The 26,789-nt window shown below is 48.2% G+C and overlaps 2 protein-coding genes across 3 annotated transcripts; one reads left to right on the top strand and one right to left on the bottom strand.

Annotated features, from left to right (window-relative positions):
- Nucleotides 1–585: 585 nt before the first annotated feature.
- LOC136477110 (cyclin-dependent kinase C-3-like) lies at nt 586–9,060 on the top strand. Of its 2 annotated transcripts, none has more exons than XM_066475138.1 (11): nt 586–797; nt 3,375–3,456; nt 3,550–3,640; nt 3,733–3,759; nt 3,893–3,990; nt 5,676–5,748; nt 5,868–5,982; nt 6,110–6,227; nt 8,254–8,390; nt 8,487–8,544; nt 8,758–9,060. In XM_066475138.1, the coding sequence occupies exons 1-11, from the start codon at nt 682–684 to the stop codon at nt 8,803–8,805; spliced, it is 963 nt and encodes a 320-aa protein (XP_066331235.1). In that variant the 5' UTR covers nt 586–681; the 3' UTR covers nt 8,806–9,060. The 2 variants fall into 2 exon arrangements, with proteins under 2 accessions (XP_066331235.1, XP_066331233.1); XM_066475136.1 differs by having other exon boundaries at nt 8,245–8,390; nt 8,758–9,056.
- A 67-nt stretch (nt 9,061–9,127) lies between these two features.
- LOC136477109 (respiratory burst oxidase homolog protein E-like) lies at nt 9,128–25,323 on the bottom strand. The gene is made up of 14 exons (XM_066475135.1): nt 24,379–25,323; nt 24,109–24,268; nt 23,975–24,023; nt 23,674–23,787; nt 23,089–23,574; nt 21,571–21,999; nt 19,407–19,502; nt 10,943–11,058; nt 10,678–10,848; nt 10,410–10,569; nt 10,129–10,317; nt 9,905–10,033; nt 9,713–9,791; nt 9,128–9,591 (listed from the first exon to the last, which is right to left on the bottom strand). The coding sequence occupies exons 1-14, from the start codon at nt 25,079–25,081 to the stop codon at nt 9,482–9,484; spliced, it is 2,991 nt and encodes a 996-aa protein (XP_066331232.1). The 5' UTR covers nt 25,082–25,323; the 3' UTR covers nt 9,128–9,481.
- Nucleotides 25,324–26,789: the final 1,466 nt, after the last annotated feature.

Genomic DNA, 26,789 nt, shown 5'->3' with positions numbered 1-26,789 from the left:
GTTTATCAGAACATTGTTAAACACCCAATCGTATCTAATCTTCCAAAGACTCAACACAACACTAGCCATAATGTAAAAAAGGACTATTATCTCCAAGGGAACCCAACCCAATGCCCATCAGATCTTGATCGTGGGAGACAACCCTTGTGGAAGTCATAAAATAAGGCCATTAAATCCCTTTTAAGCACATTCCAAAAGACTTGATAAAACTCGGCTGAAAATCTATCTGGACCAGAGCTGAGTTATGGTTCATTTGGAATATAGGACCCCTCTTTCAGACTCTGAAAAATGAGTTATACTATGATGTGTTGTAGGTGTTCATTCAGAACTTCCAGCATACGTATACAGGCTACAGATAATAAATCGTCGATGGATTTTGATCGCATGAAACTTACTGTGTATACCCTACTGATGGTGTTAAAAAGGCCTAAAGCCAGTCAATCGAGATTTTGTACACAACTTTTGTTTTTGAAAAAAAAAGTGGAGTGAAATGGGCCGGCCCACTAGAACAAGCCCAGGTCCACTGGATCGCTTTGACTTGCGTAGGACACTCCCGACTCCTGCCTCCTGGGGCTTCCGCAACCGCCGCGTCGCTGCCCTGCTGCCCAAGCCTCCGGAGGTTCTAGTTCTACTAGCGGAGCCGGCTCACTCTCGCGACACCGCCGCGGCCTCCAGCCGTTTATGGACGGCGAGGAGGCGCCCCTGGGCGCGCTCAACCTGACCGAGTACGCCCCCGCCGGCGCCCGCACCGTCGACTGCTACAGGCGCATCCGCAAGATCGGCGAGGGCACCTACGGGTAAGCAAGCTGAACCGAACCCCCCTCGGCGGCACGCACTCTGGCCGGGCTAGAATTTCCCTTGCATTTTGGTCTGTTCCGCCTGAATCGTTCGCCGCGCGCTGCAATTGCAGTAGATGTTGAGTGGCCGTGGGATGGGATCGTACGGCTGCCGGCGGAGTGATGATGATCCGTTTGGTCCGTGGTTGCACGATTCATGGCGTACTTGGAGGCAATTGTCGGCGGAGACTTTGTGTAGGCCATCGCTTGTTGGTGGAGCAACTGTGCTTTTGTTGTTTCGTCCTAGATGCCATCAGTTGTTGGGCATCATTAAAGCTTTACTCAATTAGTTTGTTGCTTAGGGTTCCTTCGGTAGTGTTGGATAATATAGGTAGGTATTTCTGTCAGAATGCCTGAATTGTTAGGCAGGCGTACACAGTTCTGATGTATAGCAACCATGGAAACTTTATTTATGTATATAATGCAGCTAGGTAATGTCCTTTTATTTTAATCTGATGAAAGGGGGGCAATCCCATAACATCTGGTACTAACCTGATTATATGCATTTTACCAGGAATTTCACTTATTTATGCTTATATACAACTTTGCTCTGTTGCGTCAGCTTTCATCTTTTTGGACATCTTGAGTCCTAACAGTGCCATTCGTCCTAGATGCCGTCAGTTATTGGGCATCATTAAAGCTATAATCATTTAGTTAGTTGCTTAGGGTTCCTTCGGTAGTGTTGGACAATATAGGTAATGTCTGTCAGAATGCCGGAATTGTTAGGCATGCATATACATTAAGTTCTGATGTATATCAACCATGGAAACTTTATCCATGTATATAATGCAGCTAGGCGATGCCCTTTTATTTTAATCTGATGAAAGGGGGAAAATCCCATAACATCTGGTACTAACCTGATTATATGCATTTTACCAGGAATTTCACTTATTTATGCTTACAACTTTGCTCTGTTGCGTCAGCTTTCATCTTTTTGGACATCGTGAGTCCTAACAGTGCTGTTCGTCCTAGATGCCGTCATTTATTGGGCATCCTGAAAGCTATAATCATTTAGTTAGTTGCTTAGGGTTCCTTCGTTAGTGTTGGACAATATAGGTAGGTATGTCTGTCAGAATGCTTGAAGTGTTAGGCCTGCATATGCATTAAGTTCTGATGTATAGCAATCATGAAAACTTTACCTATGTATATACTGCAGCTAGTTAATGTCCTTTTATTTTAATCTGATGAAAGGGAGAATATCCCATAACATCTTGTATTAACCTGATTATATGCATTTTACCAGGAATTTCACTTATTTATGCTTACAACTTTGCTCTGTTGCGTCAGCTTTTATCTTTTTGGACATCCTGAGTCCTAATAGTGCCGTTTTCTCTAGTACGATTTTCCCATGATAAGCTTTTATCTGTAGAAATCATATTTCTGGAATTCATATCTCGATATGTTGGGGCACATTAGGTCAGCAGAAAGATTTTCACCAAGTAGATAATCTGATAATCAAGATATGTTGTCACATTCCCCTGTTCAGCCAATTCTTTTCTAGAAAACAGCTTATGATGATGAGTTGGAGACACTAGAGCCCTATCTTATGAGATCTAGCCTCCATGCAACTCCACGCGGATAGCTCAGTATAGAATTTTGTGTGTATATTAGAAAATTGATGTTTTATGTGTTTCAGCAGTAGTTCAGGTTAAGTATCAGGCACTAGTATGTTCTTACGTTTTCGATTCTCCCCCTTCACTTGGCCATTCGTTTGCTTTTTACTGGAACTAGAGTCGAATCCAGAGCTTGCTCCCTTTGTCCAAAAGAAAGAAATTTTCACTTTTAAAAGTATATATCATTGTTTATATCCTATAATTTATAGCCTTGAACCTCTTTATCCTTGAAATATATTTTAAGCATATGCACTGAAAATGTAAGGTTTTGCAAGATATTATTTTGCTTTCAGTTGGTAACTTAGTATTTGAATCTTGCGTTTTTCTTTTCTTTCTGTTTTGACTATTGTAAAATACTCCCTCTGAGAGGGTCTGATACTCTGATTGTATTCAGTGGAACGTAAATAAAATAGTGCCTACCTTTTATTCTGTATCTAAAATGGTTAATAGGGGCAAGTACTTCCATTGCAAATTTGATTATGCACTGTGCAACACGCAAGGTGTATGAAGATGCAAAAGATCAAATCTCTTGAGAATTTTTTTTTGCATTCTTGTAGAATCAATAGAGCCATTAGTAGTCTTCCGCACTGACAATAATTCATAGTCCTTTCTGAACCCCTACTTTTACTGAATCAGGTGGACTATAATGGTCTTCCATTATGTCTTAAGATCTTTGAAATAACCTGCTAAACAAGGCTCTTTGAAATAACAACGGTTAAATTTTCAGTCTTGATGTTCTTTCTTGTCCTTAGGATTATTTCATGATAAGAAAATGGAATAAAGGAGATCTCCTGCCATATTTTCATTAGTTTTATTTCCTTGCCATCTACATTGATCTGCCAGGGCATTTTACTACTACACGAATATCTATGGTCTATCTAACCGCCTAATTTGTCTCTGTCATGTCTTTTCCTACAAATCTCAGCGAGGTATTTGAAGCTGTGGATATTATTACTGGGGAAAGAGCAGCACTTAAGAAAATAAAACTGGATGATGGCAAAGAAGGGGTAAGCTTTATGATCTCAACAAAGTTAATAAGACTCAAGCACATTGTTTTGTGCGTGTTATAGACCCCTCTGAACTATTCAGTACCTCTGTAGTTTCCACGCCAAATCTTGCGTGAGATTAAACTATTAAAAAAGCTGGATCATGAGAACATCATCAGATTGAAAGAGATTGTAGTATCTCCTGGTAACAAATGTTCATCTAGTCATTTCTAGATATATAATAGAGTGCATTAGTATAATGACATTGCTTAACCATTTATTTAAAAAAATTCTCAGGTTCTGCACATGGAACAGGCGGATCAGGTATAGTATCACTCAGTTCTCTTTTGTTTTATTGCTTATATTCTTTATTAATGTAGCTCATGCTGATGGATTTAATATTTTCCCTGTTAATTGATTTTTACCTGCATATAATTTTATCCTGTGGACTGTGCAGATGATCACATCTATAGGGGAGATATCTACATGGTGTTTGAATACATGGACCATGATTTGAAGAAAGTATTGCACCATAGTACCCCATCCCAAGTCAAGGTACTCAAGTGTACTCCTTCCATCCATAAATCTTGCGCACATTTCTCTTCACATTTTTTCTAGCAATGTAAGGCATGGTTTGCTTCCCTATTCATGTTTTTTGTTGTTTTTTGTCAGTAGTGCCTCTGTTAACTCTAAGTTTGCTGCATGTTATTAGCAATGTTGGTTGCTGTGTTAGCCACTAGTAATCACATATGAATGTATGATGCTGCTTCATGGTCCATTTTCTAGGGGTGGAGCCAGTATTTGGGCATCACAGGGGTCATATCATATCACATATGCTTATACTGATTTTGGCTAGAACATAGATAATAACAAGCAAATGAGTGCATGTTTTTCACTTTTGCAATACAAAGAAAGTTATCTGTCCTAAATAGCTCAAAACATAGCAGAACATAACAAGATAACATGTCACATTAGGATGTTCAGCAGCATGGGAGCTTGAAACAGTTAATTCAGTAGCTTGATCATTTGTCACCTTATGATTTTCAGCAGAATGGGGGCTTGAAACAACTGGCTTATAAAGCTACAAATGGTCTTCAACCTCCTGTTCATCTTGGCTAAACAATGAATCAAGTGATCAACTAAAGACAATAAAAATAATTCTAAATTAAAGAGAAAAAAGGGATATATATAATTGAGTTAGCCCTAGCCCCACCCGACTATTAATCTAATTATAAAGCATGTTGCAATTGGAAACTAAATTCATATGAAGGGAGTGTGAAGCATACGAGTACTCCTACATGAATTCACAGCCCTAGTGCTGCATTCCACTGCACACTGCAACACACGCTGCCCTGGCGAGTGGGGCGTAGGCACGTGAGCGGGGCCGCAGGGGTGAGTCGAAGAAAGGAGAGGAAGTAGAAGTGTCGCAGTCAAACAAAGTGGTGTGGAACAGCACAAATAGTTCTGCCTGGCTTGGTTGGGCTTATTCTCAATCCTCCATGGATGCGCCACAAATATCAAGAAAACAGTAATAACATCATTGGAAACAAAGATTGATGTACCTATTGGCGACTTAGATGTCATCCCTAGTATCCATGGACAAGGGTGAAAAACAAGAAGCAGCCATTGGCTTTGGTGAGATGTCGTCCCAGACTCCATGGAATCTGAGATGACTAAGATGAAGCCCTCATGAGCAATGGCGAGGTCGTCCCTGATTGCATGGACAGTGGTGAAGGCTGCAGAGCTCATGGGCTTATGCTGATGCACCAGTACCAGTGACCTCTATATTTGTTATTTTGTTCTCATCCATGCATAAGTGGCAGGAATCTAATTTCTCATCCAAAACGGCATTGTGTGGCCTCTAATTTTCCATTCAAATTTTCATTATGTGCCAGTTGGCTTCAAATTTTCAGAAAAAAAAAACTTTTGGGGCAGGGCATAGCCTAGCTTGAGTTACCAGATCCCTTTTAGATGCCTTGACGTATTGTTATGTGTCTGTGCACTAAACATGCATGCAAGTGCCCATAAATTGATTAGGCGGTGGCATGCCATGAAATAATGCATTTTACTCAAGGACTTGGGGAAATAAGTCATTTTGAGTGAATCCTTGATTTAGGCGCTGAAGAGAAACATACCCAAGAATTACTGAAAAAATTATGGATTATCAGTGAGATATGTCATTAATCATTAGTGTGTTTCTTCAAATAACCAATTATTGATGCAAATTTTCATTTCTTCAGGTTTATATGGGGCAGCTGCTAAAAGGATTGCAGTACTGCCATGTCAACAATGTACTTCATCGGGATATCAAAGGTTTTCACTTTTTTAGATTTAACTTGAAATTTTGCATCTCTGGTCATTTGTGCCTTCGACCCCATTTTCTCTGACTATGTTTGGATCTCATATTTGCCTGTTTATTGAATTGTTTGTAGGGGCTAATCTTCTAATAACTGGTGGTAAGTTGTTAAAACTCGCAGATTTTGGCCTTGCAAGGCTGTTCACTAGAGATGGAACTTTAACAAATCATGTCATCACTTTATGGTACCGGTAAGTGGAATGGGGAAAAGAACATCATAACACATTTGTTTGGGCCAAAACCTTTTTACCCCCTTATACTAACACAACTTTTTCCATGAATATGTGCTGATGTGGACATCATTACAACTGTTCATAGACCCCCTGAGTTGCTTCTTGGTGCCACAAGTTATGCTGAACCTGTGGATATTTGGTCTGTTGGTTGCATATTTGCAGAATTTTTACTCAAGAAACCATTATTTCCTGGCAGATCTGAGGTATGATGCATACACTTCTCTCCTTTGTGCTCTTGCTCCTGGTGCTATTTTTCCTATAATAAGTGAATTATTATTTACATGAAATTTGGTTTTGTGAACATTGAACATGATGAGTTTTTGTGTTGTAAACGAGGAATATCACGTGGGATTAGATTGATTGATTGCCAAGTACAGGATACATGTGTATCAACCACAGGGTGTGCCAGAGCTAGAGGCTGCAGTAACCCTAGGTGCATGGGCCTTAGGCCAACCATGGCATAGACCTAACCAGCCCACTAACAGCCTGTCTAACAGGCATGACGCACAAATACAGCAATTTGTGCGTATTTATCTATTTTATTACTGTTATATGATCCCTGTCTTTCCTACTTTGTTCTATTATGCATTTTCTGTTACGCTGATATTTTGTTAGATGTACATATCTATGCTGTATATTTTCCCACTATTGTAAGGGGTTTAGTGCATATTGTACAGAACCTTGTCTGCCCCTTTGGGGACTGCAATACAATGTGAGTTTGCATTTCCGAACATGGCAACAAATTGTGATGCTCATACTTGCACCATTAAAGACACACTCATTCCTGTGCTTCCAAATCTCCCAGGCCACCAGGGTAATGAGTGAATTAAGCCCTTTTTTCATCTCCTTAGGCACATCCTTGATTGCCTGGTACCACCAACTTGAAAATTTGCTAGTAGAAACCGGACTGATGGAGCTCAACCCAATCTCTGAAGAATAATAAACCAGACCTATCTAGCAAAGACGCAAGAGATCAACAAATGCTGGGTGGACTCTCCTGCCTGATCACAAAGAAGGCTGCTGGATGAGGGAGTCCTTTTTTTGCTAGACGATCACCAGTCCAGCATCTATTGTTGGTTGCAGGCCAAATGAAGAACTTGCAATGTAGAGGAGCCCAGCTCTTCCAAATCTTTTCCATGGAGCAAAGCGAATGGAGCCAAGAAAGTAAGCATTATAGGCTGATTTGCTAGAATAAATACCAGACCTGGTGAGCTTCCATTGGTGCTGATCTTCAACCCCCTCTCGCAGCAACATATTATGAACCAAATCCCATAGCAAGAGGTACTCTCTCAGGACCAGGACAAAGAGTCAGAGAGTGTACCTTTAATATCTGAGACCCTATGGCAGATCTCCAAAGCCTGCGCAACCGTGTGCTGTTTTATGACTCTCTTAGGGATTGTTTTGAAAAGATTAGGTGCCAGCTGCCCAGCTCAGAAACTGTATTTCCTCGCAGCCACCTATTGGACCAGAACAGGATGCTTTCCCCATTACCAACTATCCGCAACCTTGAAAAGAGCCTGAGCATTTTTGAGGGATTTGAATAGGTAATCCTGCCCAAGGTGAGAACTGTCTGTCTTGTCAAGCCAAAGCCACCTAATGCGGAGAGGCCATCCTAAATACTCCAGATCATGAATACCAAGCCCTCCATATTGTAGTGGCATTTTGACTCGATTCCAGGAAACCAGACAGTTTTCACCATTCGCTTTTTCTTGAACAAGTCAATTTTCTCTTGATTAATCAAGTCCATAGATGCATCTATTCATCTCTTATGACAAGATTATTTCCATCAAATAGCACATCTTTGAAAGAGGGATTTTATTTCTTTAGACCATCAGAGTTCAGTACTTTTTTTAAGACCACCTTTAGGCAAATGTGGATGTTAGTAACTTAGTATTATGGTTTCATGTGTTATATTTTACTGTCAGTTAGGATCTTGAAATTATTGAATTGATCAGTTGTATTTTTCTTACTTTTCCCGGTTTGTCCATTGATTTCTGTTTGTGTTGGATATCCTAGTAATAAAACACACTAATTGCTATTTTCATGTTTTCACTTATAGTCAGCTCCTATAACTCTTTACTCATGAGCATGGCAACACCTTTCTTTACAATATTTCCTTGAATATGGATGAGTAGTTTCAGGTTATTGACATCATTCAACTTTTCTTATTTTGTTATGTTTATGCTTGAAACCTTGACAGAAGCTTGTGTTTTGTTTTAGCAAGAGCAGTTATCGAAAATATTTGAACTGTGTGGATCTCCAAACGAGGAAAACTGGCCAGGTGTTTCCAAGCTACCATTGTATAAGACTATGACTATCCGTCCTGCGACTCCTACCAAACGAAGCCTGAGAGAGATGTTGCAGAAGTAATCCACTGACTGTATTTCTTACGTGTAGGTATTTAGTGTGGTCACTATTTTTTTTTTATGTTTGAATTTAATATATCAAAAAATTATTTTCAGCTTTGACTGTCATGCTGTTGAATTAATTGAACGAATGTTGATCCTTAATCCTTCACAGGTATGTTGCTCTTATGTTTCACACATCTATCTTTCAACATTTGCTTTGTTATCTGAGATTCAATATCAGGCATGCTGACTAATGCAAACTCCATATCAGCATATTCATGACTACTAGTGTTTTTTTAGGTCGGTCAATGGACCTGCTATACGCATCTCAACTATTTGAAAAATGCTGGAAATGGTCTAATAATCGGTGTGTCTTTGTTTGCAGAGGATTTCTGCACAAGATGCTCTTGGTGCGGCATACTTCATCAACTAAACTCATATGGGGGGAAAGAAGTATAGATTCGCTGTTCTCTGCGACTAAGTTTTGTTTACCTTGTCAGAATGGGTATGGGGATCTCATTGGTGTAAGTACTACCTGAAGACTGAAGTCTTGTTTCTCCTGCTGACATTGGATTAGGACTAGCAAGCAGTTTAACTTTGTCTGTTCTAGCTTTAAATATAATATATATAGTAGATGTATTGTACATTAACTCATGGCAAACTGTATGTGATTATTAGTTAATAATAACAAGTACTGATTCTTGGTATATTTTCATATGACACAGTGTTTCATATCTGCCTCCAAACTGTCTAACCTAATTCAAATCAGTCCCAGCATGCTAGTTGCTTCAACAGCTGAGGCATAAATGAAGAATCAATTGATCATATATGATTTCTGCACAATGCCTCAGTCTCTTGTATGCTTAGCATACAATGAATAGCTATGATCTATACGTGTATATCTGCAGTAACCAATGGCTGTCTGAAAGCACAGGACATATTTTTACCCACCCATTTGGTTAACAAAAATTGTTTCTAACTACCCTCTGCTTTATACTATGTACATTTGCATATTGTGAAGAGGATCAGTTTGCTTCTATGCAAAATTTGTGATTTTTTTTTTCTGTATCTTCTAGTACTAAAGAAATCAGGACTAATTCTTTTTTCCATCAGAAGTACTCCTTGTGGAAATCAAAGCGGGTTCCCGTTTTGTGGCTCATGTCAAGTGACAGTTTCTTCAGTTCTTTGGCAAGTGTAGGTCTCCCACAGTAAAATACCCCTGCATGCATAATAAACTCTCATGATCAGAATGACGAACACTTGATCGATGCTCAATAGTTTTTTCATGCCTTTCAGTGTGCTGAGAAAAAAAAATGAATACATTGGGGGCAAAATATTACCGACTGTAGAATTTGGGTGCTTGGACGCTATTCTTGTAAATACTTCTTTCCAGTTAGGTCTTGCAAAATGTGTCCTGGCCTGAAACATGAACACAATTAATATGTTCAAAAGCAATCATGATCATCAACATTCCCGAGATTATCATTCAGCGAATTCATGATACTCTGTTTACTGAACCAAAGTGTGTTTACCCTTGTGCCTGACACTATGTCTACGCCATGCTTGGCGTGGTTCAGGGCCTGCACCATCGACAGCAGGGTCGTCCTTGCATCTCGCTCCTCATACACGCTCGTCAGATAGTTGTGCAGCTCAATGACACCCTGGTTAAACCATCAGGAAGACAGGAACCCCATCGTCATGAGTACATTAACAACATCTGCAAGGAAAACAGCACACAGAAAGGCAGAGACATCACCTTCTTGTCCATTTCAGCGACCTCATTCATCACCCCCTTGAACCACTCGAATGATCCAGGCTCCCTTGTGACCCAGTAGAAGTGTGCGCAGCTTGTTCGGTATGCCCGCCTCTTGTTGCTGCTGCTCGCCGTTGCCGCGCTCAAGCTGTTGGCGCTGTCCTCGGACCGGCTGGTCTCCATTGCCAGGTCCTGAAAGGTTCAGACAAAGTGACCGTCAGTGTCAGGCAAGCAAGAACTGAGTCACAGAAAGCTGAAGAATGGATGCTACAATGAGTCGATACCATCAGCTCGTCAGCCAGCTTGATGTTGTTCAGAAGATCTCTCAGGATGCTGATGAAAGGCGTTGCGCCGATCCCAAGGCCGACAAGGAGCAGCACGTCATAGTTCCTGAAATCCTGCGCTGGGGCGCCGTAGGGGCCATCGACCAGCAACCTTGGCGGACTGCATCAGAGCCCAGAGGAGGCAAGGCATTGCTCAGTTTTCATATTGATCAGGCAGCTCTCAAACAGGGGAGCAGACATGGCGTGGAGAATGCATGCATGGAAGAACCTCTTGTGCTCCACCGCGCCTAGCTCCGAGAAGGCAGCCCTTCGGGGCACGCATGGCGTGAAATAGTTCTCGACGAAGATTCGCTTGAGTTCCTGTGTCCAGTCACCCCTGGTCTGGATGTGGACGCTGATGTAGTCGTCTCCAGGAGCTGAAGTGATGGAGAACGGATGCCTGCCATGCGAAGAAGCAGTATCAGAGATGAGTGTAACAAAAAGAAGCAAGGGTGATCGATCGAACAAGTGGACAAATGAAGAGTCACGCATACCACTCAAATGGGGAGATCGTTGGACACTGGAGGAATATGTACTGCCCACTTCTGTAGCGGAATCCATAGGGTTTCGACATGGTTATGGTCAAGACGTTCCCCGGTAGAAGGCACACCTGAGTGAACCAGATTGCAGTAAGAGCATGCATATACTTTTCATCTCTTCCTACTTCCAACCATCAGGTATTTGTATCTTGCTTATGACAAGCTAATTCATTTTTTTTCCAAACTAATTAGCTTATCCTAAACATCATATATTTTCTCTCTTTTCTTAAGGAAGAAAAGGAGCAGCAGAAAACCCCAAGCCATTTTCTTTGTTTAGATCATTCTTTTTGTGAGCATCTAGTTTGGTCTTGAAATTGTGGGACTACTGACATGAAGTGACCGACTAGCTAGTGATGGGCAGTTGTTGTAAATGAGACAAGTGTTCAATTAAGCCTACATGACCCTATTACATATCCTAGTGCCAACATGACCCAGCACCATATCCTCATCATACTGGCCACATGCCAGAATCCTTTTATATGACTCTGAAACCATCCATTCTCCCAACGGCAACGATGCTTTCGACAGTTTGCAAGAGCAAAGACACAATTGACCCAGACCAAGCCATACGCCCGTTTGTCTTTTCGACCAACTGACGATGATGATATAATGTGATAGTTTGTTGTCATTTGTCAGCGAGGGTGCCAGGTGCCAACTGATGCTAGCCATCCAGATTATGAGACATATATATGCAGGGGACAGAGGCTAGTGTTAGACTGCCATATTATGGGCTGTAGCTTGGGCCATTAGTATTGCTGTATGGGTTGTTATGCCCTGGGCTTGGGCTGAGTCCGTCTGTAAGCGCCCCTTAGGGTTTTATGGTAGATGATCTTGGTTTAGACAAGGATCACCGCTGATCAGGTGTTTCTATAAACCCTTGACAATCCTTGCCTATATATTGTACTCATTTGGTACCTCCATAATCAATCTACTCAGTTTTCCCGAGCAATCTCTTCTTTCATGGTATCACGAGTCTGGGTATTCCCCCCGATTCTACCTCCGTTGCCCTAGCGCGCCTTTTCCCCTTAGCTGCGCTCCTCCCTAGCGCGCCTTCCCCCTCGGCTGCGCTCCTCCCACCCATCTGCGCCGGCTTCCCTGTGCTGCGATGCCTGGGACTCCTCCCCCCTCTCCCAAATCGGCAGCCGCCGCCGCCGCCTCCAAGGCTGCCGTCCCCACGGTATCCAGCCTGGACTCCGATGCCCAGGCCAAGGCTGCTGCCGCCGCCAAAGCTGTTGGCGATGCGGATGCCGCTGCGCGCCTGCGCGTAGCCAATCGGAAGGCTGAGCGTGATGCCACCCTCGCGCGCGCTGCCGCTGCTGAGAAGGAAGCCCAGGCCGCCGCTTTGGAGCTCGACGCCGCCACCGCCCGCGCTCGCGACGCCCTGGCATGCGCCAAGCAGGAACGCGCCGCTGCTGGCGCTCCCGTGGACGGGGACTATGAGGACGCCCTCTCCGATCACGCCTCCGACCACAACGACAACACCGATCTGCATCAAGCCCTCCTTCTGCACGAGGCTGCTGCAATCGCCAACCTCCACTCCTAGGCAGTTGTGGTCTAGAACATCCGCAATCTTGTCACGGTTGTTCTCGACCTCAACGCCGGCAATTTCAATCGGTGACGTGATCAGTTCCTCCTCATCGTTGGGAAGTATTCCCTTCAACACCATGTCCTGCAAGACTTACCGGCGCCTGGTTTCCCTGACTAGCAGCGCATGGATTGCGTTGTCAAGTCATGGATCCTCTGCACCATCTCCGACGACCTCGCCATGACGATCTCAGCGCGCAACTCCACTGCCCGCGACACTTGGCGCGCCGTGGAGTCCCAGTTCTTCAACAACCGTGAGACACGCGCCCTCCTCCTCGACGCCAAGCTCCGCAACTTCATTCAAGGTGATCTGTCCATCACCGATTACTGCAAAGGAGCTCAAGCGCATGGCGGACACGCTTGGTGACTTAGGTGAAGTCGTCACCGACCGCACCCTCATCCTCAACCTCATTCGCGGTCTGAATAAGCGCTTCAAGACCGTCGGCATGCATCTCCAGCGAGGGCGCCCCTTCCCCACGTTCCTGGACGCGAAGGCTGACCTCCTCCTGGAGGAGCTGACGATGGAGAACACGTCGTCGTCTCAATCGACAGCGCTCGCCGCTTCCACCACTACGTCAGCCCCGTCGCGTCCTCCTGCTGTTCAGCAGCCTGCAGCCTCCAGCGCAGGCTCCGAGGGTGGCTCTGCTCCCTCCAAGAACCGCCGTGGAAAACGCGGCGGTCGACGCGACGGCGCTGGTGGCAACCCGGTGCCCACTGGTACGCAGCCAGGTGCCTAGTCCAGCACACCCTCTAGTGGACAGTTTAAGCCTGGCAGCTCCGGCTCCGGGGGCACACCATGGCCCTCCTTCTACCGCCCGTGGGCCGGGGCCATCCAAATGTGGCCTGGACCACAGCCTGGGTAGCGGCCTCCACTTACGCCACTGCCTAGCACCCCTCAGCATGCTCTGCTGGCCCAGCAGACTCTTCAACAGCATGTTGTGCCTGCCCCAGTCATAGAGAATGCCAGGTCTTGGACTGCACCACCCCCCGCCTACTACCAACCGCTCGCTAGGCTTCCTACATGGGATCAGCCATCTCTGGCCTCGACATTCAGCACCATGACGCTACAGCAGCCACAAACACAACAATGACTGGTACTTTGATTCAGGTGCAACCTCTCACATGTCCTCACATTCCGATTCGCTTTCACATACTACTTCTTCGCAGTATCCTACTCCATCGTCCATTGTTGTCGATAACGGATCCTTACTCCCCGTTATATCCACTGGCTCTACAGTTATTTCACCGTCTTTACGTCTTAATAATGTGCTGGTTTCCCCACAACTTATTAAGAACCTAATTTATGTTCGCCAGTTCACTATCGATAACAATGGTTCTGTTGAGTTTGACCCGACTGGGTGTTCTGTGAAGGATCTTCTGTCTCGGAACGTGATCGTCAGGTGCAATAGCTCCGGACCATTGTACCCTCTCCGGCTGCCAGCTGCTCACTCCTTGGTCGCCGCCACCGAGTCTTCACTTTGGCATCGCCGCCTCGGTCATCCTGGACACGAGGCCCTCTCCAAGCTTGCGTCGAGTCTTCCTACTTGTCGTCATGGTACTACTACTGTTTGTCATGCGTGTCAAATAGGTCATCATGTGCGTCTTCCATTTCATTTGTCAACTTCTTGAGGGTCCAATAAATTTGATCTGATACATTGTGATATGTGGACATCACCTGTTCTTAGTGTCTCGGTGAAAGCTCTAGTTTGGTTTTTGGTTAATTGATGAAACCCTAAGTGCTAACCTAGTTTATCAAAGTGATTATGAGATAGGTAGCACTACTCCAAGTGATGAAGCAATGGCGAAGATCATGACGATGATGATGGCATGGTGATGATCAAATGCTTGAACTTGAAAAGAAGACAGAGAAAAACAAAAGGCTCAAGGCAAAGGTATAAATAGTATGAGCCATTTTGTTTCGGTGATCAAGACACTTAGCGAGTGTGATCACATTTAGGTTAAATAGCCGTACTATTAAGAGGGGTGAAACTCGTATTGAAATGCGGTTATCAAAGTGCCACTAGATGCTCTAACTCATTGCATATGCATTTAGGATCTAGTGGAGTGCTAACACCCTTGAAAATGCTTGTGAAAATATGCTAACACATGTGCACAAGGTGATACACTTGGTGGTTGGCACATGTGAGCAAGGGTTAGAAACTTCACCGGCAAAGTGTCCACCCGTAGAGTGCGGACAGTCCGACGGTACCACCGGCACCCTATATAGAAAAGACAGGGGTTCACAGAGTGACCGGACGCTGGTGGCGCAGTGACCGGACGCTGGGGTCCTACGTCCGGTCAGTAGCAATAGTGTGCACGCGTCTCGGTCTTGTGACCGGACGCTGGCGCGAAGAGTGATCGGACGCTGGCAGGATGCGTCCGGTCAATGCTGACATACGCTGACGTGTGGTGCACAGTGGAGACATTGAGTGACCGGACGCTGGGTGAGTCCGGTCGAGCATGACTAGCGTCCGGTCATGATTTTGCGTGAATGGAACCTTACTGGAAACGACTGGACGCTGAGGTCCAGCGTCCGATCACTTCGCAGCAGCGCGTCCGGTCGACTATTGACCGTTGAGATCGGGCGAACAGTATTCAAAGAGAGGGGACACGTGGCGTGTATCACGTGACCGGACGCTGAGGTCCAGCGTCCGGTCGATATAACCGGAGCGTCCGGTCACCCCGTGTTGTGCCCAGTGAAGGGGTACAACGGCTCTATTTCGTGGGGGCTTCTATTTAAGCCCCATGGCCGGCTCAAGCTCACTCTCTTGGACATTTGCATTGACATAGCAACCTTGTGAGATTAGCCAAAGCCCTCCCACTCATCTCCATCATTGTTTCATCATCATTATGAGATTGGGAGAGAATCCAAGTGCATTGCTTGAGTGATTGCATCTAGTGGCACTTGGCATTCGTGTTTCGCTGCAGGATTCACTTGTTACTCTTGGTGGTTGCCGCGCACCTAGACGGCTTGGAGCAGCGAGGATCGTTGAGCGAAGGTTGGTGATTGTCTCTGGCTCCGATCGTGGTGATTGTGAGGGGTCTTGTGCCTTCCCCGGCGGAGAGCCGAAAGGTAACTCTAGTGGATTGCTCGTGTCATTGAGTTACCTCACTAGTGGGTAGGTTCTTGCGGTGTCCAATTGTGTGGACGAGGTTCGTGCAACACCTCTTAGCCGCCGAACCACTAAGTGTTGGTCGACACAACGGGGACTAGCGTGCCGGCAAGCACGTGAACCTCGAGAGAAAAATTGGTTGTCTCTTGCCCTTTGGTATTCTCCCGGTGTTTGATTTAGTATTCATCTTGTGATTGGTTCACTCCTCTACGCGGCGGTATAATCACCCTACTCACTCATTTATATTCTTGCAAACTAGTTGTGGCAAGCTCTTTAGTGTAATTAGAATTGAGAGCTTGCTTTGTTATTTTAAGTTCATCTAGTGGAGCTCTTTAGAGTAGCAAGATTGAGAGCTCTTAGTGAGTAGTAACATTGCAAGTTGTGTGCCTAGTAATCATTGTAACTAGAATTGTTGGATAGATGGCTTGCAACCCTTGTAGAGCTAGAGCAAGTTTACGTTTTGCTATTTGTCATACTAATCAAATTGCTCTAGTTGATTTGTAGATTTTAAATAGGCTATTCACCCTCCCTCTAGCCATATTAGGACCTTTCACTCAGGCTATAAATATTACTTGGCTATTCTTGATGATTATTCACATTATTTATGGATGTTTCCTCTGAAGTTGAAATCTGACGCTTTTCCGATAATCGCTCACTTTTTTGCCCTTGTGTCCACTCAGTTCAGCACCACCATCAAGGCAGTTCAGTGCGACAACGGTCGTGAGTTTGACAACTCCAGCTCCCACACGTTCTTCCTTACCCATGGTGTTCGCCTCCGCATGTCGTGCCCATACACTTCCGCCCAAAACGGTAAGGCCGAGCGTATCATTCGTTCCATTAACAATGTGATTCGCTCCCTACTGTTCCAGGCTTCCCTACCACCCTCATTCTGGGTCGAAGCTATGCAGACAACCACATATCTCATTAACATCTTGCCCACCAAAACGCTGAGCTCATCCACCCCGCACTTCGCCCTCTTCGGCACAGCGCCCTCCTATGATCACCTACGCGTTTTTGGCTGCACTTGTTATCCCAACTTGTCCGCCACAGCTCCCCACAAACTTTCCCCTCGATCCACCCTGTGTGTCTTCCTGGGATATTCAGCTCATCATAAAGGATACCGCTGCCTTGATTTCTCTTCCAATAGAGTTATCATCTCTCGTCACGTGGTCTATGATGAGTCAGCATTCCCCTATGCTGAGCGTGCCTCCACTCCATCCCCGACAGACTTTGATTTTTTGGACATTATTGACTATGTGCCGGCTCCCATCGCACCAGCACATAAGTTTCTCTCTGCAGGCACTGGTCCTTCGACACTCGCACAACCATGTGCGGCTGTGGCTGACACCGATGATGACCCGGCTGGTTCAGCAGCGCTTGATGCGCTCCCAGCCAGTCCACCAGTTGCGCCTACCCCTCGCCTGCACAGCCACGTGCGGCTACGATGTCACCATCGCCTGCACGGCCACGTGCGGCACCGACTTCTTCGACCTCGCCGTCACCTGCAGCTTTGGCCGAGCTGCGCGGACCTCCGCCCGGTTTCCCACCACTGCCCGTTTTCCTGGTGCCCGCAGTTCGTCACGTCTACACGCACCGGGAGCACCCAGCTGCTGTTCAGCCAGCTGCTACCCCTATGCCGTGCCGGGAGAGCCCAGCTGATGTCCAGCCAGCTGCTGAGCGCCCAGCTACTGTGCAGCCAGCTGCTGCACCTACGCCACTGCCTAAGGGTGTTGTTGTTGTCCCCCCAGTGATCAACTAGCACCCCATGGCCATGCGCGTGAAGACTGGTTTCCGAATTCCTGCTCTTTATCATGCTACGCCACTATCTTCAGTGCCCAACACCTTCCACAGCGCACTCGCCGATACGAATTGGCGTGCTGCTATGGAGGAAGAACATGCTGCTGTTCTCCAAAACCACACATGGGATCTTGTTCCCCGCCCCCCTCGGGCTAATGTGGTCACCGGGAAGTGGATTTTCAAGCACAAGTTCAACGCCGACGGGTCACTTGAGCGGTACAAGGCACGCTGGGTCCTTCGCGGCTTCACTCAGCGGCCTGGCTTGGATTTTTCAGAGACTTTCAGTCTAGTTGTGAAGCCTGCCACACTTCGCACCGTGCTTTCTCTGGCCCTGTCTCACCGGTGGCCCGTGCACCAGCTCGATGTGAAGAATGCCTTCCTACATGGAACCTTGTCAGAGACAGTGTATTGTGTACAACCGTCTGGTTTTGAGGATCCCACTCACCCAGACTTCGTGTGTCAGCTCAACAAGTCCTTGTATGGGTTGAAGCAGGCTCCTCGCGCTTGGTACAGTTGGTTCGCCACTTTTCTGTTGTCTCTCGAGTTTGTCGAAGCCAAGTCAGACACCTCGCTCTTCATCTATAGGCGCGGCTTAGATATAGATATCTCCTCCTGTATGTGGATGACATCGTCCTCACAGCCTCCTCCCCGGGTCTCCTTTGGCGGATCATTTTGGCCCTCCAACAGGAGTTCTCAATGAAGGATCTTGGCAAACTACATCACTTTCTCGGTATGCATGTTCAGCAGTGTGGTGACAGTCTCTTCCTTTCGCAGCGGTAGTACATGCTGGATATCTTGGACCGTGCTAGGATGGCTGAGCGTAAGTCGTGTTCTACTCCAGTCGACACAAACCCTAAGGTTGCAGCTGCTGATGGTCCTCCTGTGGCTGATGCAACAGATTATCGAAGTCTTGCTGGCGCATTACAGTATCTGACCTTCACACGACCTGACATCGCCTATGCTGTCCAGCAAGTCTGCCTTCACATGCATGACCCACGGGAACCACACTTGGCAGCACTCAAGCGCATCCTTCGCTATGTTCGGGGCACTCTCCACTTGGGCCTACTGTTGCGGCCATCTTCTGCCACTGATCTTGTGGTCTACACTGACGCTGATTGGGCTGGTTGCCCAGACACGCGCAAGTCCACCTCGGGCTACGCTGTGTTCCTCGGTGATAATCTCGTCTCCTGGTCCTCCAAGCGTCAGAATACAGTCTCCAGATCCAGTGTTGAAGCTGAGTACCGCGCAGTGGCCAACGGTGTTGCTGAGGCCTCTTGGCTGCGTCAGCTCTTGCTCGAGCTCCATGCCCCTCTTCGGCGTGCTACTTTGGTCTATTGTGACAACATTAGCGCCGTCTACATGTCTTCCAACCCGGTTCAGTATCAGCGCACCAAGCACATCGAGATTGACCTCCATTTCGTTCGGGAGAAGGTTGCTGCTGGTAATGTTCATGTCCTGCATGTGCCAACCTCATCCCAATATGCGGACATCTTCACCAAAGGTCTTCCATCTTCGGTCTTCACAGAGTTCAGGTCCAGCCTAAACGTGCGCGGTGGCGACGATCAGACTACGGGGGCGTGTTAGACTGTCATATTATGGATTGTAGCTTGGACCATTAGCATTGTTGTATGGGTTGTTATGCCCTGGGCTTGGGCTGAGTGCGCCTGTAGGCGCCCCTTGGGGTTTAATAGTAGATGATCTTGGTTTAGGCAAGCATCACCGTTGATTAAGTGTTTCTATAAACCCTTAACAATCCTTGCCTATATATTGTATTCATTTGATACATCCATAATCAATCTACTGAGTTTTCCCGAGCCATCTCTTCTTTCAGCTAGATTATGATACGCTACGCCTGGGTGATAACGTACTGCTCTCAAAACTTCAGATAATGAGATGTTTAGATGTGGTCTAGGATGTTAAGTTACCTTGAGAATCTTGACTGCGTAAGCCTTGGATCGGAAGGCCCGTAGTGTCCGTTCCCCGACGTAAAGCACCAGGGGTACAGAAATGTACATCCATGTCTGCATCACCGAAGAGATCACACTGTCAGCATCAAGTTTTTGTCTGCTCCGTTATTAAAAAGAGAATGAAGAGGTTAGATGCAGACAACTCAAAACACTTGGAGAATGTATCAACATAGCATCAGGTTTTCTGATTCTCGTCGACAGGCCAAGTGAAGATCATCTTACTTAAACTGACTGAAACTTGCCCCGTTCGCTGGTCTGAAACTTGGCTGAAACTGACTGAAAAACACTGTTCTGGCTGAATTATTGTGAGAAAAAAACACTGTTCCGGTTGAAAAAGAAGCCGAACAAACCGAATATGGGGTAAGCCGAACAGAGCCACATGCAGATAGAAACATGGCTGCAAAAAAAGGCTGCAGCAGGTAGCAGTGCTTACACTTACAGTACTAACGTTATATATTCTAGTACAACATTGTTTCAGGCTCCAAGTTAAATACAAATTAATCTGAACTGCACCAACCAACACATATCCAACCACTGAGTTTGGCAGCTGTCAGATTCCCTTGTGCACAGCATAGGAATGCCCATTCAAGTGTCTTGCAATGTGCTAAAAAATGGCAGTTGTATAGCGGTGAGTGCAAAAGTTTGTATTCTTGCGCATTTCGGGTCCAAGGAACAGTTTTTTGAATTAATTGCTAGCAGATGCCACATCCGTGACACCTTTACAACGAAGCCCGCCACCGCAACATGTGGCAATACGAAAACAAATAAGAATTCATCAGAAATTTGCAAAGGACCTGAAACAGGTGTTTACAAAATAGAGGCTGCTGCTCTCCAACAGTGGTCATCAAAAGGAGGTTTATTTATCACAAACGGATTAGGCTTGGCGCTATAACTCCCAAGGGGCCAAGGGGGTGTCGTGTGTCTTGTGAGCCTGTCCCTGTGGTGATGTGGATATTCGATCCCCATCCGGGCAGTTGCTGAGACGTGTACGCATGAAACGACATGGCAACGCTCTCGCTGCTCTGGGCTGGGACTGGGACTGGGACTGATCCAGAGCTGGCTGCTGGCGACATGGATCTTTTCCTGTCATGGTATTATTCATGGGAGAGAGTTCGTACGGTACGGGTGCAGGCGGTCATGACTACGAGCACGAGATAGCTTACGGCTAAAGCCTTTAAGCTGCCCGTGTCCACTGATGCGAACGTGCTTGATTGACAGGTACGCTTTGTTAATGCTACGCAGATACGCTTGGGGTTCCGTCTTGTCTTGACCTCAACGGGCCACCAACCGGCACTGCCTGATGATGCCTGTGACCTGACCTGACCCCTCCCAACATGCATGATCAGCGATTGATCGAGCATGGCTACTAGCGATCCAAACATGTTGCCTCCTCATTTCGGTAAGAGTGTTTGGCTACTAGCATGCGTACATGCATGCGTGGCTGCAATAATCCAGGACGCCTATGACTTACTAAAGTTTTGGCCAGCTCTGCAAAGCTTATCAAACTGTCCCTCCCGTATATGTGAGGTTGGAGCACATCGACGCACATGTCACCCTCCTCTCTAGGTCTAGGGAAAACACAGTCTCAAACAGCGCAACGCAAGGTGGTGGCCTACCTTAATTTCTCCATCTCCAATTAATGTCCCAGACCCTACGTACTCCATTACTGTGCAAAATGGGTATGCTGCATGCATGCCTTGTGACAGTACGCCGCATACGATCTTTCTGAACTCTGGCTTAGCTCGACCGGCCAGTCCTTAGATTCAGCTACATTTTATATTTCCTTCTTATCTAAAAAAAACATTTTATATTTCCTTGTCCGTGGTGGCCAGTGCCCATCAAGTCATCAACATAATAACAGCCGCGAAGGCGACGGATGGAAACGGATCAAAGCCAAAGAATCGCAGCGATCGACAGAAAAGTGTGCACATCTATCATAGAGCTTTCCTCGATGCAAAGGACCGAATCAGGACCAAAATGTGAGCCTGTAACGATCGAGAGAGCTACGATATATATACGGTATATGTGCAGCAAGCTAGAATATTAAACACACTGATGAATAACCACTGCTAGCTGCTCATGTATTAGGATAGATTGAGTAGTGAGTGATATAGTTACGTACCGTCCTCTGGTACCACTTGTCGACGAGGAACACGAACCAGCCGTGGACGATCAGCAGGAGGTAGACGACGATGAGCAGGTGGTGCGAGTACCAGAAGGCGTTGAAGCCGGCGAGGTGGGCGAGCGGGAAGAAAGGGAGCCGCCGCCACCATCGGCCGCCGGCGCCCCTGCTGGCTGCCTTGGCCTCCTCCCGCTTCCGGAATGGGCGCGTGGCGAGGGTGAAGGAGACGGCCATGAGCGTGACCATGACGATCCCCGTGACGCCCTCGGCGCCGGCGAGGAGGCCCCGGTAGCTGGGCTTGTCCCGCCCGAAGAAGCGCGCCACCAGCCGGTACTCGTCTGGCCCCGACGCGATCAGCCGCGGGAAGTCGCACGCCAGGTGGTTCCCCGCGTGCAGGCAGATGCCCACCGCGATAGCGAAAGCGATGATCTGCGCCATGCCATTGCATTGCATTTTTGCATGCATGCCATCATATATATGCTATGCATGGGTAATTCATATTGATCGATTGATTAATTCATCATCACAGTTAATCAAAAGCACTAAAACCATCTTAATACAACTTTTGAATTCAAAAAAAAAATCGTAATGCAACTTTTAAAAAAAAAACGTCATGAAGTAATTATGGCCAGGTGGTGGTGATAGCACACCTTAAATATTAATACTTGATAAGGCATTGCACTGGCTAGGTACTTGCATCAAGAAAGCAAGCAAGCAAGCAATCAAAGGCGTTACCAAGTGTCAAACGCGAAATAAATCATTGGGACCCGGGGTATCTGATTCTCTATGCTTTCAGCTGTCTAATAATCGCATTATTAGGTTATGTGTCTCAAACTTCGTTAGCGAAAACTGGATTGAACTAAGGTGAATTAATGCACGTGTTGAATATTTATAATATTGAAATAAAATCAGCCTTAATCTTGGCATGATTGGAGGAGCATTCGCCCGACTAGGTCATGAAAGTTTTTTTACTGTTTGCACGACTGAACACAACGTGGATCAACGCTTTAAAGATTACATTTCAACACGTTTCTCTCAAGACAAGACTCGAGACTCGAGAGGGGTGCGCATGGCCCCCACCTGGCAGCGGAAAACCTGTCGGTCCGGTGACTTCCACTTCCACGTCATGGGAGTATTCGGACCAGAAATCTTGACCAGGAGTCCAGGACAAGACTGCTGCCGGGCCGCGCGCGTACCCGGCGCGGAGACACGCGGATCTTCTGCGCCGTCCCGTTCGCAGGCCTCCCGGCAAACCGCTAATCTGACTTCTGATTGGACCGCGAGGGAAAGGGCCCACAGCGACGGCCCGAAAGGCCAAAAAGCCGTGCGGATCCAAGCCCGCATGGCCCCACGCGGCAGCGGCCCAATGATTGACCGCGCGACGCAAAACACCGGCGCCTCGCCACCGACGGCGACCGACCACCCTCCGGCAGTCGCCGCAGTAAGTAGTACAGGACTTCGAACTTACTGTATTACTATGGGGTGTGGTCCCCGCATGCCAGGAGATCTTTGTATTACCTTGTGGAAGGCGATGCTGTCGTCGAAGGGGACGAAGAATCGCGCCCAGGTGGAGCGGAGCCACGTCAGCGTGTTGCGGCAGACCGGGAGCAGCACGAGCGCCATGTTGAGCTTGAGCGTCTCGGCGGCGCCCTTGGCCGTCGGAAGGCAGTACCCCATCACCCGGAACGCCGCCGACCGCCGGTACTGCACGAACCGCCACGCGAACAGCGACGCCATGGCCGCGAGCCACAGCGCCACCACCCACGCGCGCCGCCAGCTCTCCGCCGCCGCCACGCGAGCCCGCGCCGCCGCGCGCCGCGGGATCCACCTCCGCCGCTGCAGCTGCCACTGCGACGACGGCTGCGGCTGCCCGCCTGCGCCCGCGCCCACGCCGGCGCCGGCGCTCAGGCCCTGGCTCCACTGCGCCGCGCTGCCGCTGCTCATCGGCCGGCTGTAGGTCATGTACGCGTCGCGCTGCAGGAGCAGCGCCTCCAGCTGCCACAGCTGCGTGCGGACGTGGCCAGGCCAGCCAGTCAACACTCAACAGAAGTACACTAGGTATTGACACGTAGCTGTGGTGTATTTGTACGCATGTATCCGTACCTCTATGTAGCTGAGATTCTCCGGATCGAGCTCCTCCATGATCAGGGACGCGTACTCCTCAGCCTGCTCCTTAAGCTTCGACAGCTTGTTCGCCGACGCGCTCAGAACGATCAGCTGGGAAAGAAAAATGAAAACTTTTAGTTAGGCTGATCACACGCTGGAGGTCAAGCCTAATTACCTACCCGCACAGTGAAACTCCATGCATAACTAACCCGATTGAAGTGATAGTTACAGCAATACAAGTAATACTGAGACATGTTACTTTCAATTACTCCTGGACTACTAACTTGATTTGATTTACCTCTTGCACTTCTTCCCTCGTGATCCTACCGTCCACGTTGGTGTCCACCCTGAATTGAAATGGATTTGTTTCAGGCCAAGAACACAAGCAAAACAGAGGAAATCGGTGCAGGATTGTGAGGGGCTGTCGCGCACATGTCGAAGAATATTTGGAGGCGCGCGTCGAAGCTCTGGTCGGAGATTTGCAGCCAGAACTCGTAGAGCTCGTCCTTGCTGATCCGCTCCAGGTTCTGCCGCCGCCGCCGCGCCAGCGCGTCGAAGATGCCCACGGCGAACTCCTTCGAGTCCACCATCCCTGCAACACCACCAATGCCGTCAGCCCGTCGTGGTGGTGGGCGCGCGCGCGTGATCGCGTCGCGTTCATGGCTAGTTCGGACGAACGAACGAACGAACGAACGTGCGTACCGATGCAGTCGCCGAAGTCGTCGCGGGCGAGGAGGCCGTCGGTGGCGAGCGCGTTGAAGCGCTCCTCCACGGCGCGCCAGAGCGCGGCGCTGCCGTCGGCGTCGGTGGTGGTGCGGCTGATGAACCGGAGGCCCTTGAGCGCGCGCCGGGCCCCGGACCGCGACCGGTTCAGGAGGCGCGCCTGGACGCGCCGCCGCTCGCGGGCCGCCAGCGCCGCCTCCCGCACCACCTGCTGGTCCGAGGACGCCGCGGCAGCCGCGGCCTCGGGCGGGGGAGGGGGACGGCGCAGCGACGGCGACGGCGACCGCAGCCACGCGAACTTCCTGCGGATCCGCGACGACGTCGACGAGCACCGGCTCAGACTCCGCGGGCCGTCCGGCGTGTGCGGCGCCGGGCCGGGCAGCGACGTTGTGGGCGTCCCGTACAGCGCCGCAGTGGTGGGCGTGACGCTACGCACCACCATGGACTCCTCGTCCAGCTCCAGCATCACCTCCACGAGGTCGCTCTGGTCCGCGAGGAACGCCGGCAGCATTCCCCCGTCCGCGGCGGACGTGGAGGCGGCGACGTACTCGTCGCTGTGCGCCGTGATGAAGGACTCATTGTCCGACACGTCGGTCTGGTCGTCGGCGAGGTAGTCCGCGATGCGCCGGCGCCAGGTCCGCCGCCCGCTCCCTGACGACGACCCCCGCGACGGCGCCCACATGGCCGTCCCTCCCCTAGGCTTCTTGGCACCGCTGCTGCCCTCGCGGCGTGTGCATATCCCCGCGGCCTGGAAGGCTGGAACAGGAGCGCCGCTCTGCTTGTACTTGGCCTCACCCTGCTCACTGCTCAGGTGATCAGCTTGCTTGTCGCGAGCCTGCCGAGCTGAGCAGCTGAGGGCGGGCCGAGCGGCAGGCAGGGCGATGTATATGCTCGGCCGGGCGTTCGGCGCCACTACCCGGTGGTTGGGATTCGGTGCGCCGAGTCGCGGACGCTTCCAAGAGGACCATATGAAAGTAGGCAAACGGTGGGTGTCGTGTGACACGGGCTTGTTAGTGCAGCCACTGACTGGAAGGTTCTCTCGCCTGCACGAATTTTAACTATTTTTCATTCAGTAAATTTTTGCGTATTCGCGCCAAATTCAGGAGACGAGATCGCATTAGGGCTATCGAACTGGATACCGACTTTGTTTATATGTGTTATTATCTGTTCCTTGTTTTTATTAACAACTGAATTTGCAGTAATGAATTACAGGAGCCGGTAAGGTTAACGAACACTGAAATCGACCCGGGCAAGTTGGAGGATAATGATTAGACCAATCTGTGCACTCTGTTTGTGTTAGCCCTGGGCAGGCATTTGACATTTTACAAACAAAAATTAGTCCATGTTCATAGAAGACTACAGATACTGCCATTTTCTGCTTACAAATACTGCCATTTTGTTCTCTGGAAAAAAGAATAGTGCCATTTTAGGGTTGCTACAGCTTACAGATACTGCCATTTCTGCTTGCTCCACAGAATTTAGAGAAGACTCAGGTCTGAAAACGGGTAGTGCTTGGGAAGAACGATGAGCGGCTGGATCCTTTGAATTCTGGGCAAGTGTTGTCTGCCTGTCTGCAGGATGATACTGTCGCGCCAAGATGCTCAGCAGCCACCAACCAGTGCTGCTTTTGCTTGCTAGGGCTCTGAATCCAGCAGCTTGCTACACCGAGCAGCTTGGCTGCATCTGCACTGAAACTGCACGATGCGCCGACGCCTGTAGCCTTGCCTGCAGGAGCGGCTGGAATGGGTTTCTGCTCCCAGCTCGGCATCAACTTTCATGGCGCCCATATGTTGGAACAGGGAGGTGGTGCAGTGATCAAGGACCAGTTTCGGCTGATCCAGACCCATCAACGTGCGATTGTGTGGGAGGTGAAACGGGCGACGTCATCGCTCTGCTAATGGTTCGCCTTTTTCACCCACCATGATTTCGCCTTTGCATTGCATGCATTGGCTGGGGCTGACAGCGCCCAGCGTCTCTGTTATGAAAGGCACGCCGTAACGGACCGAGTGATGCTATCGAGTGACGAGCTAGGTAGCAAAGGCAGCGTGAGGAGCACGGCTGCCATGGCTGATAGCTCTCTCCTCGATCTCGACCTGTGCCTGTCTGCCATTAGCGTTTTTTTTTCTTTGGTACCTGAAGAAACCACGAGGCTTTTCATCCATCTTGAAGGACCATTAGCGTTTGCCGCGTGTTCAGAGGCTTCAGATGCTTGCCAACCTCATGCACAATCGATTAGTTGGGTCACACGAATCCTCTATCCATAGTAGCCAGTAGGGGTAGCGTTGTCGCATGACTCCTGTAGTAGAGAGAAAATACGCATGACTTGATAATGGCAGCACCAGCCTTTCTCTCCAAAAGAACAAAACATGCCTGAACCATTTTACCGAAGG

Source organism: Miscanthus floridulus, chromosome 8 (assembly GCF_019320115.1).
Source record: "Miscanthus floridulus cultivar M001 chromosome 8, ASM1932011v1, whole genome shotgun sequence".
Taxonomy (NCBI): Eukaryota; Viridiplantae; Streptophyta; class Magnoliopsida; order Poales; family Poaceae; genus Miscanthus; species Miscanthus floridulus.
This window is presented reverse-complemented; position numbering and strand designations above follow the sequence as displayed.

Bases quoted from the DNA above. Each gene is read 5' to 3' on its own strand.
- LOC136477110 (XM_066475136.1), top strand. From the start codon at position 682: ATGGACGGCGAGGAGGCGCCCCTGGGCGCGCTCAACCTGACCGAGTAC. The intron at 3,641-3,732 runs GTAACAAATGTT...AAAAATTCTCAG, and splicing joins AGAGATTGTAGTATCTCCTG to GTTCTGCACATGGAACAGGC. The intron at 5,749-5,867 runs GTTTTCACTTTT...AATTGTTTGTAG, and splicing joins ACTTCATCGGGATATCAAAG to GGGCTAATCTTCTAATAACT.
- LOC136477109 (XM_066475135.1), bottom strand. From the start codon at position 25,081: ATGTGGGCGCCGTCGCGGGGGTCGTCGTCAGGGAGCGGGCGGCGGACC. The intron at 10,318-10,409 runs GTATCGACTCAT...TGAACCTTTCAG, and splicing joins AGCTGGCTGACGAGCTGATG to GACCTGGCAATGGAGACCAG. The intron at 10,034-10,128 runs GTGATGTCTCTG...TGGTTTAACCAG, and splicing joins TCGCTGAAATGGACAAGAAG to GGTGTCATTGAGCTGCACAA.